The 11,390-nt window shown below is 37.6% G+C and overlaps 1 protein-coding gene across 1 annotated transcript; it reads right to left on the bottom strand.

Moving 5' to 3' along the window:
* Positions 1 to 822: 822 nt before the first annotated feature.
* Positions 823 to 3,728, bottom strand: LOC113473927. Its single transcript, XM_026833446.1, has 3 exons — positions 3,270 to 3,728; positions 2,289 to 2,692; positions 823 to 895 (listed from the first exon to the last, which is right to left on the bottom strand). Exons 1-3 carry the CDS (start codon positions 3,438 to 3,440, stop codon positions 823 to 825), a joined length of 648 nt encoding a protein of 215 aa, XP_026689247.1. The 5' UTR covers positions 3,441 to 3,728.
* Between the last annotated feature and the right edge of the window lie 7,662 nt (positions 3,729 to 11,390).

The raw sequence follows: 11,390 nt of genomic DNA, 5'->3' as shown, positions 1-11,390 counted from the left end.
AGAATAAATACTTAAGAACATGAACAATGTAATCAGCAGTGTTCATTTTGTGTTTGGGGAAAATAGATGGTTTCAGATCTTCCTAATATTGCTCGGTTTGATCCGGATGTTAGATTACCTGGTTTTCCCATGGGATGATACGCCAGTCAACCCCATTTCCTGTTTCTTTATAGACAATTACTGCCTGTCCTGTTTCTTCCAGAATGGAGAATAGAATGGACTAAAAAAATCTGAAAAAGACACCACAAGCACAACACAACCGTTCTGATAATTTCAATATTTCAAAATTTAAATTTCGCGGGCTTGATTTGTAAACAGAACAAAGCGCTCGTGGTGCTAAAATGATGAACTAACAAACGTCCTTCCCGAGATAATACAGGGTGTAAAAGAAAAATTAGTAATTTTGGTTTTTAATTTTTTCTTCCTGAGAAGAAAATCTATACCTATCTTTCATGCTAAACGGAGTATGTATGAAAATAAAGTTTCTACGATTCGCTTTCCCTTATTTCTGTAAGCTTTACCTGGATTTCCATCTTAATCCGATTTTGAAATAATGGGTAAAAGTTTTTTGAATGTTCATTGCACCTGAAAAATCCTGGAGGACAGATAAGAGTGGATTTTATAGATTTTTCTTTAAAAAGTGCAGCCGTGACCAACTGGGGCCTATTCCACGAATTCCTCACTTTTGTCGATGTGTTTTGTTTTTAAAAACATTTTTTGACCTTTCTTAGAAAAAAAATGCGATTGGACCTCTGGAGCGTGACTTGTAGACCGCATTTTATTTGCTATCTCGTTTTACTTTATTCTTTCCTATCGGGCCCCTTAGCTTGAAAACTCTTTGGGCTCCTTGCCTTTGGACGGGAGCTTGCCATTTGATCCGAAACTGTCCTCAGCCCTGAGGAGTTAACGAAAAATTTACAAGATGCCTCCATGAGAGAAAATGGACATATAAAAATAGGCTGCACTTATTACAAGTGGTAGTTCGATAGTCCACTCCCTCATACCGCCTGGATCATCTGTTATGGTACTTCCTCAAAACTCTTCTTCGTGGGAAAAAAAAAATAAAAAATCAAAATCAAATCGGAAAAGGGTGAGGAAAAGGAAGGAAGTGTTTTTCGAATTTCGTCTATCTTCTATCTTGCTCTCTTTAGAGCCCCTTTCAAATAAATTATATTTAAATCATACAATTTCATTAGGGCTTTATCTTTCAGTTTATTTTTAGTTTCCGTAATTTCCGTGTGTTTGAGTTTTCTTTTCGTTCGCTCACAACTCACAATCTCGGTTCCGTCTTCTGTGAAATAACCATCCGTTTAATTTTTTTTTTTCAAACAAAATCTAAACTGATTAGCACAGTCCGAGCCCGAGTGAAGTTTCATTTCTTACATCCAATTTCTACCCACTCGTAATTTAAAACAATTAAAAACTAATTTACAATTCATCTCAGAAGGTAGTTCGTTTGAAAGAGACACTGCGTTAATTTTTCGAGTGTGAAAATAGTGCTTTGTGTCAATAAAGAATGCTCCAACTTGGATCTCAAACGTAAGTAACTCTACACCTTTTCTAATTTCATACCTAATATGGTTTTCGTCAGAGCAGAGAGAGGAATGAGCGTGATTTCGACTGCAAATACACTGTCTGATAAAGTAGATGGGTTGGAAATAAACACTTCATGAGACATATCATATTTGCTTTCCATTGAGTGTCTGTTGGAATGATTTGCAAGGTTCAGAGTCAGCTTACGGATAGATCTCACATCTCAGGTCCAAATGGGATTTGTTTACTCTTTTTTTCATCCTGAGAATTTTAAGCTTAGTTGATGATGGTTAAGGGTAAAAACGTTCAGAGAGTGTCAATACCTACAAACATCTGCCGTAGATTGTAATAAAGCTCTGATGCTTACAATTACAAAGCTCCGATGCTTTCTGAATGTATTATACTCTAAGGCTAAAAACAGAGTGGAGGGCATAGCACATAGAGCATCAAACACATACTCAAAGGTTAGTGACAATAGAGGTTTAGAGGGCAGCAACAAATTCAAACCACATAAAGTTGATAGCAAAAAACTCTGTGTTCTCAGCTTGGATCTGTGTTTAGTCTATGGCTTCTTACTCATGATTTGTCATAGGCTTATTCTAAAACCTCAAGATAGAATTTGAACTCCTCTGCAGCCTTTGCTAAAGACTGGTACTTCTCATGAACTAATGAGATGTATGGTAATATGAAAATCGCACTCTTCTGTTTGATTTTCAATTCTTTCATAATTAAAATCTCTCCGACCAAGGTTTTACCACCACTTGTTGGTATTGATAGAACACAGTTCTTGTTCTGAATCATCTCCAAGCATTTCTGTTGCCATGAATAGAGGTTGGGGATTTCCTTCAGTTTCAAAAACTCCCTCAAGATAGAATTTGAACTCCTCTGCAGCCTTTGCTAAAGACTGGTACTTCTCATGAACTAATGAGATGTATGGTAATATGAAAATGGCACTCTTCTGTTTGATTTTCAATTCTTTCATAATTAAAATCTCTCCAACCAAAGTTTTACCACCACTTGTTGGTATTGATAGAACACAGTTCTTGTTCTGAACCATCTCCAAGCATTTCTGTTGCCATGAGTAGAGGTCGGGGATTTCCTTCAGTTTCAAAAACTCGGTGATCACATCTTCATTGTCTCTATCATCAATTATAGACAATTATGGTCTAGGTGTGCAGTAAGAAAGGATTTTGCGAAAATCTAAACCGATCCTGAGATATCAATTTTTGATCGCTAAAATCCCCATAAATGGCACTCTTCTGTTTGATTTTCAATTCTTTCATAATTAAAATCTCTCCAACCAAGGTTTTACCACCACTTGTTGGTATTGATAGAACACAGTTCTTGTTCTGAACCATCTCCAAGCATTTCTGTTGCCATGCATAGAGGTCGGGGATTTCCTTCAGTTTTAAAAACTTAAATGGCACTCTTCTGTTTGATTTTCAATTCTTTCATAATTAAAATCTCTCCAACCAAGGTTTTACCACCACTTGTTGGTATTGATAGCACACAGTTCTTGTTCTGAACCATCTCCAAGCATTTCTGTTGCCATGAGTAGAGGTCGGGGATTTCCTTCAGTTTCAAAAACTCGATGATCACATCTTCATTGTCTCTATCATCAATAGTAGACAGATTACCATGACCATTACTTGTGCCTGTGTATTTACATTTCTTAGTAACAGGGGAATCACTGCCATTTTCATTTTTAACCCTTTGCACTGTTTCTTAGTAGACAGATTACCATGACCATTACTTGTGCCTATGTATTTACATTTCTTAGTAACAGGGGAATCACTGCCATTTTCATTTTTAACCCTTTGCACTGTTTCCAGTGACACTTCATTGATAAGGGTTTGATCTACTGTGTCTAGAAAGCTCAATATCTCCTGGAGGTCGTCTTCCTCCATAGGGTCTTACCTAAATCACAGCATAACTATTTTTACAAATAAATCATAGAATAAATACTTAAGAACATGAACAATGTAATCAGCAGTGTTCATTTTGTGTTTGGGGAAAATAGATGGTTTCAGATCTTTCTAATATTGCTCGATTTGATCCGGATGTTAGATTACCTGGTTTTCCCATGGGATGATACGCCAGTCAACCACATTTCCTGTTTCTTTATAGACAAATACTGCCTGTTTCTTCCAGAATCCAGAATGGAGAATGGACTAAAAAAATCTGAAAAAGACACCACAACCCACAACACAACCGTTCTGATAATTTCAATATTTCAAAATTTAAATTTCGCGGGCTTGATTTGTAAACAGAACAAAGCGCTCGTGGTGCTAAAATGATGAACTAACAAACGTCCTTCCCGAGATAATACAGGGTGTAAAAGAAAAAGTAGTATAGTAATTTTGGTTTTTCTTTAATTTTTTCGGCATCAAGGTGTGTCATTTAGTCTAGCATTAGAGTGCTGGGTTGTGGTACCAATAAATTGTGCCAGCAATGAGCAACATAAAAAAAAGTGTTGCATCAATAGATTCGAGTCTTGTTGTCTGTGTCTTACTGTCATAGTATGCCCATATTGTATGACATATTGTATGCCCACTGTCGTAGTATGCCCAAATGCCCATCGACTTGTGGTCCTAACAAATTTTGCCAGCAAATGAGCATCGTTTTATATTCTTTTCCTTCTCCTCCTCCTCCTCCTTCTTTGAAGTTCGAAGTTTTTATTTTTATTATTAGGTTTCACATCGGCAATAAAATAAATTTTGATTGTTTTTTTAATAGCTAGTAAAGGAAGGGTCCGCCTATCTATTGATGTAAAAAAAAGAAGAAGAAAAAAAAAAGAAAGTAGTATGCCTAAATGCCCATCGACTTGTGGTCCTAACAAATTTTGCCAGCAAATGAGCATCTTTTTATATTCTTTTCCTTCTCCTCCTCCTTCTTTGAAGTTCGAAGTTTTTATTTTTATTATTAGGTTTCACTTCGGCAATAAAATAAATTTTGATTGTATTTTTTAATAGCTAGTAAAGGAAGGGTCCGCCCATCTATTGATGTAAAAAAAGAAAAAAAAAACTCATTGATGATGAGTTGATGAGTAGACCGGTAGGTACTTAGAGGTATTGAATTATTTTTTCTTTCACCTGACCCCCACTGCGGATCTAAAGATACATTAACCTCAGTTTTGGCCTAGTAGGTATGACGAGGACTTGAAGTGTGTGCCAAGATGTGACTTCACACACCTAGGTGATATATTTTGCCTGGATCCCATATGCATCTAACAGGCCGTGTTTACACTGTTAATATAGTCTAAAGGCGCGTTTACACTATAGTTTGGCCTAGTAGGTACATATCGACGATCGATGTCGACTGAACCGTCCACACTGCCTCGATAACATACCTCTTCGATCGACGATCGATGTTTGTACACACCTTCAAGTATGTACGCTTCTCAACTATTGAATGAGGGAAATACTTCTAAGTGTCATGAGACGTATCATATTTGCTTTCCATTGAGTGTCTGTTGGAATGATTTGCAAGGTTCCGAGTCAGCTTACTGATAGATCTCACATCTCAGCTCCAAATGGGATTTGTTTACTCTTTTTTTCATCCTGAGAATTTTAAACTTAGTTGATGATGGTTAAGGGTAAAAACGTTCAGAGAGTGTCAATTGTCAGAGCATTTATTCTGCCGTAGATTGTAATAAAGCTCTGATGCTTACAATTACAAAGCTCTGATTTAAAACAATTAAAAACTAATTTACAATTCATCTCAGAAGGTAGTTCGTTTGAAAGAGACACTGCGTTAATTTTTCGAGTGTGAAAATAGTGCTTTGTGTCAATAAAGAATGCTCCAACTTGGATCTCAAACGTAAGTAACTCTACACCTTTTCTAATTTCATACCTAATATGGTTTTCGTCAGAGCAGAGAGAGGAATGAGCGTGATTTCGACTGCAAATACACTGTCTGATAAAGTAGATGGGTTGGAAATAAACACTTCATGAGACATATCATATTTGCTTTCCATTGAGTGTCTGTTGGAATGATTTGCAAGGTTCAGAGTCAGCTTACGAATACACAAAACATAAAGTATTAGGCGTAAGGTACATTAATAGGAGAGTAGGAATAGACAGGAGGTAAAGTTTTGCGATTTTTTTTTTTTACGTTGATGTCGACTTGGGCAATTCGTATGTGCTCCTACATAGGTAATGTATGTATTGTATGTTCGCAATACCTTCAGGGTGATCTGAAAAAGATTTGTAATATGCAATTTCACCCAGACTTTCTATGGGTTTAGAATTTTAGAGGGGGATCAATCAACTCTGTTAAAAAAAAAAATCCAATGTATCACCGTTAGAGCTAAATCCCCGGTGTTGTCGGGTATTTCGTATTAAAGTTGAACATATGATGTACAATACACAAAACATAAAGTATTAGGCGTAAGGTACATTAATAGGAGAGTAGGAATAGACAGGAGGTAAAGTTTTGCGATTTTTTTTTTACGTTGACGTCGACTTTGGCAATTCGTATGTGCTCCTACATAGGTAATGTATGTTCGCAATACCTTCAGGGTGATCTGAAAAAGATTTGTATGCAATTTCACCCAGACTTTCTATGGGTTTAGAATTTTAGAGGGGGTGGCCCCCCTCTAAAATCCAATGAGGGGGTGATCCCCCTTTAAAAAAAAAAAAAATCCAATCTATCTCACCGTTAGAGCTAAATCCCCGGTGTTGTCGGGTATTTCGTATTAAAGTTGAACATATGATGTATACCTATCTACATAGGTATGGTGTGAATTTTCGTAATTTTGCAACGGGAAAAAAGCAAGCGTTATCTGTTCGAACCCATAAATTCCTATGCACTTATCTGCCTCGGTGGTGTAGTGGTTAAGACGCTCGCCTGGTAAACAGGAGGGCGTGGGTTCAATCCCAGCCAAGGTATGGAATTTTATCCTCAAAATTATTTGGGAATTTGACCACAATAATAGTAGTAACCTAATACTGCTGGAGGGCGTGGGTTCAATCCCAGCAAAGGTGTGGAATTTTATCCTCAAAATAATTTGGGAATTTGACCATAATAATAGTAGTAACCTACTGCTGGAGTAAAGGGACTTTTCAGTCCTATCCGAGCAGTATAAATAAGTACTATTATTATTATCTTCACAATAATAATAGTAGTAACCTACTGCTGGAGTAAAGGGACTTTTCAGTCCTATCCGAGCAGTATAAATAAGTACTATGGAGGGCGTGGGTTCAATCCCAGCCAAGGTATGGAATTTTATCCTCAAAATAATTTGGGAATTTGACCATAATAATAGTAGTAACCTAATACTGCAGGAGTAAAGGGACTTTTCAGTCCTATCCGAGCAGTATAAATAAGTACTATTATTATTATCTAATCGGCCGCTGGCAAATCCGGCTATAAAAAATCACAGGTATAGAACGTCTATTTTATGCACACACTTTGGAGGCACCCTGTACGTGTGTTAGCATATTGTGCATGTCGTTTTGTGTTGCATGTGTGCGCCTAGAGTCGTCAGGTTGAAAGACCTTTCCGAATTTGAATTTTCAAGTGGCCCAAACTCTATTGGGTCTTTTTACCAGGAACACGAAAATGGTGGTGCAAATTTTGTCCAGAAAACCATAAAGCCAAAAAACCAAAAAAACTAGTTTTTGGGTGATTTTTTTCACATTTTCTCACACAAATGAGCTCTGATCTCGAAATTTGTCGCGACGACCTATAATACTTGTACGAATACTTTGCTATGAAAATAAAATGTGTTGTGATTGAGATTTAGAAGTATGTATGTAGGTATGGTATATGGTATATGTAAGTATTGTCTTCTATTAAGCCTGGTACAGTGATACACACTCTACAATTTTTATCGTAAGATTAGATTAGATGCTCTTGCTTATAAACTTTCCGTCCCCCCCGGAGGAAAAACTAATGATATGGAACAATGCGTATTTGGGTACTTATCTCCTTCCATTAGTTAGTAGTTTATTGGCGGCTTTCATTAAGCTTTCATATCATTTGCCCAAGCAGTTTTTTTCCTCCAAAATAAATAACATCACACGTTTAGCATCGGATAAAGCTAAAGCCGCTACAATAACAGCATTCTTTTTCGACGAAATTCTCTGAATTTCGCTTCGCTGCAGGCTGGGTCAATGAAAATTTCTAGAGAAACTTTGGGAAAAAAGTGCGTCAATATTCGATATATATGTTACAATTCAAGAGAAACTTGCTCGTTAAGCTAAATTGTACCACCGACTTACCGAATTCGTTATGGCTCTTTCCTTGGAAATAAAGGGCAGCGCGCGCTAAGTCGCGGATTTGACCTTCCCGCACGGTTAGAACTTTATCTTAAACACATAAACAGTGAAGGTTTGTTCTCCGAACGGCTGTCTTACCCTATCATATCCTTTCTTTGTTCCATCTTCCCCCTCTCTCTATTCTTCTCTTTCTTTTCCCTTCTTCTTCGTTCCTCTACCCCCTTTCTGTCTCTTCTCTCTCCCCCTCCCTTCTTCTCCCCCCCGACTTGTACGAATACTTTGCTATGAAAATAAAATGTGTTGTGATTGAGATTTAGAAGTATGTATGTAGGTATGGTATATGGTATATGTATTGTCTTCTATTAAGCCTGGTACAGTGATACACACTACACACTCTACAATTTTGATCGTAAGATTAGATTAGATGCTCTTGCTTATAAACTTTCCGTTCCCTTTGCTAAAGAAATAGCAAAGGTTGAGTGCGAAGGGCATCCCCTCGTAAAATTCTGTAGCCAAAACCAAATGTCAGCCCAAAAGCGATCAACTTAGGGCTGATTGAGGGCTGACGAAAAACGCCGACCCCGTCTATACACGGGAAAGAGGTTATGGAGATAGGGTATTCCTGGAACATTTATCGACAGAGTGTACTTAAATCTTTGGAAATTTAAACCCACGGTTCACACGAGTTCCCCAAGCTTTTGACCTACCCTGTCTTGTACCTATTTATGTTTGATGTTTCCCATACGGCACATGTTATTAGGTTATAGGCTTGTTTTCACATTTCAGATTTACATATGTGCTAACATTTTTGACATATTTTTTTAGTGCAAAATTTATTTTGGAAATTTGATTTTATCAGATGTACATAGGTACCTACATTATACACGTATATATGTGTGTGTGTTTGTTTTTAGTCCGTCCTTCCTTTATTATTACAATAGTAATAAAAAGGTATAAGGGACGGACTATTGTATTCGCCTCGGTGTCGTCTGTCTGTCTGTCTGTCTGTCGGTCTGTCGGTCTGTCGGTCTGTTCCCATAGAAGGACTTATCCAAACCTAGTCGACCTATATATCAAATTAAAGGTCTTTTTACCAGGAACACGAAAATGGTGGTGCAAATTTTGTCCAGAAAACCATAAAGCCAAAAAAACTGGTTTTTGGGGGATTTTTTTCACATTTTCTCACACAAATGAGCTCTGATCTCGAAATTTGTCGCGACGACCTATAAACTCAAAGCGAGAAAGTTTTAGATAACACTTCAGCCGATCATTTAAGACCGGTTTTAGCGTTACCTATGTTAAGCTACGCCAAGGAAGGCCAATAAATGGATGGGTGACTTGCACACTATCCCTCCCTCCCTCCCTCCCTCTCTCTGTCTCTCTGAGATCAGTCTCCTTCATTTCTCTCTCAGACTAGTCGGTCTCGCTGCCTATATTTTGCTCTTCTTTCTCCCCCCCCTCTTTGTCCCCCTCCTTCTTTATCACCCTCCCCTTCTCTCTTCTATATTTCTCTTTCCCTCTCCCATCATCTCTCTCTCTATCTCATCTGTTTTCATTCCAATTTGTCGTCATATTTTTTCCTCCAAATATTCCTCAGGGAGTATTGACGTTCCAATTCACCTTTGACTTTACATCATTATATATCGACCCCCGTCAAATAAGATGGAAAAATGAGATAACTCAGAGAAAGAATGCAAACGAGGGGCTCTAAGAAAGAATGGCCTTACGGTTTTCGCATTGAAAATGCCCTGACCTCTTGCTGGCTCAAGAGGAAATTTGTAGAAAGAGTCGTAATGTAAAACGGTAGAGGAAATAGTCCTTATTTTTTTCGCAGAACTCCTCAAATAATAATGGCGCTTATTTATACTGCTCGAATAGGAAAAACTACGCTTATTTATACTGCTCGAATAGGAAAAACTACGAGTAGAATCCATTTACCCAGCTGTGTCCATAGTCGAAATCTCAAACAATGTCAAGGATAAAATTCCATACATGCCCCGGCCGGGATTGAACTCACGACCTCCTGTTTAGAAGGCGAGTCTTCAGCACCACCGAAGCAAGTGGTGTCTCAATGTAAAATCATTGAATTAAAACTTGTATTTCGCTTCTTTCCTTCAATCGACTCTTCTATATTGGAGATTTTCATGTTACTCGATGTTCAATGAAGGAGATAACAACCCAATATCGTGGCGGAGACAGACAAACGAACAAACAAACATCAAACAAAATGGAAAATCGTAAAGCTCACTTTGTTCAATTAGCTGTTTGATGTTTGATGTTCATTGAAGAAGAGTTATGACGTTTTTGTTTTTCTTCAAGGATACACTTTGACAAGAATTGGAGTGTCTTTTGAGGTTGTCCTTTCTTGAAAAAGATTTCCTGTCCAGATAGCTTTTTCTGGTAGCCCTTTAGGTCCTGCATCAACCCTCAAGCGTTGTACAGTCGTTCGCGGGACACCCTGTAGAGACATTGACTTGATGACAGTAGACAAAAAAGAGTAGGTACTTTATAGTAGGTAACAGAAACACTCACTTGTGACTTAAATTAGCGCAAGAATAAAAAGAGGTTGAGAAAACTAATTATTAGGTAAGTAAGTACCTACGAAAAACGAAATTTTACTTCAAATTCTTCAAAAGTTGTGTGTGAGGTCTTGAGAAACAGAAAAAAAAATTATAAAAATTACAAGTCAAAAATAAACAAAGAATTTATGGTGGGAAAGGGACGTTTTATGAAAAGTAAAATCCCATCCCCCTACTGTTGTCATGGGATTTTTCTCGAAAAATCTCGTCCTCAACACGCTCCCCTGTGCTCGATCCGAGGAAAAGGAAGGAAGTGTTTTTCGAATTTCGTCTATCTTGCTCTCTTTAGACTTTAGAGCCCCTTTCAAATAAATTATATTTAAATCATACAATTTCATTAGGGCATAGGGCTTTATCTTTCAGTTTATTTTTAGTTTCCGTAATTTCCGTGTGTTTGAGTTTTCTTTTCGTTCGCTCACAATCTCGGTTCCGTCTTCTGTGAAATACCCATCCGTTTAATTTCTTCAAACAAAATCTACTAGCGCTTACAAGGCAGACGCGCTACCAACTAAGCTAACTAGGCTGGCATTGTGTTACTTTTGGGACAAACATTAAAGCTTTATTTTTCTAAGTGGAGTAAGTGGTCAAGGCACAAATGACACATTCACCTAGCAGTTTATTTATCACCCAGGCTGATTGATTAAGATTTAGAGGAGGTGGAGAAGGAAGAGGAGAAGGAGGATAAATGTAAAGGAGGTAAATATGGAGACGATATAAGAAAGGAATAGGAGGAGGAGGAAGTGAAGGGAGAGGTGAATATGGAGACGATATAGGAAAGGAGGAGAAGGAAAGAGGAGAAAGATGAGAACAAGGAGGAGAAGGTTGAGGAGAAAGATGAGAACAAGGAGGAGAAGGTTGAGGAGAAAGAGAAGGAGGAGGAAACCTTGTTATCGTCAATTCAGCGTAAGGTAACTAACTTCAAGGATTTATGATTATTATGAGGTGATCATTTATTTCATTTTCTTTTTTAAATAAACATTAGAAGGGACACTTCAGTCCAATTCATTCATTTTGAAGAAACGTTGAGGAGAAAGATGAGAACAAGGAGGAGAAGGTT

The sequence above is a fragment of the Diaphorina citri genome, unplaced genomic scaffold (assembly GCF_000475195.1).
Source record: "Diaphorina citri unplaced genomic scaffold, Diaci psyllid genome assembly version 1.1 scaffold94, whole genome shotgun sequence".
Lineage (NCBI taxonomy): Eukaryota > Metazoa > Arthropoda > Insecta > Hemiptera > Psyllidae > Diaphorina > Diaphorina citri.
This window is presented reverse-complemented; position numbering and strand designations above follow the sequence as displayed.

What these genes read in the sequence shown, in the direction of transcription:
- LOC113473927 (XM_026833446.1), bottom strand. Translation starts at nt 3,440, where the DNA reads ATGGAGGAAGACGACCTCCAGGAGATATTGAGCTTTCTAGACACAGTA. An exon ending in CAAGTAATGGTCATGGTAAT is followed by an intron (nt 2,693 to 3,269) that starts CTGTCTACTAAG and finishes CCTAGACCATAA; the next exon opens with TTGTCTATAATTGATGATAG. An exon ending in ATCAATACCAACAAGTGGTG is followed by an intron (nt 896 to 2,288) that starts GTAAAACCTTGG and finishes TTAACTCCTCAG; the next exon opens with GGCTGAGGACAGTTTCGGAT.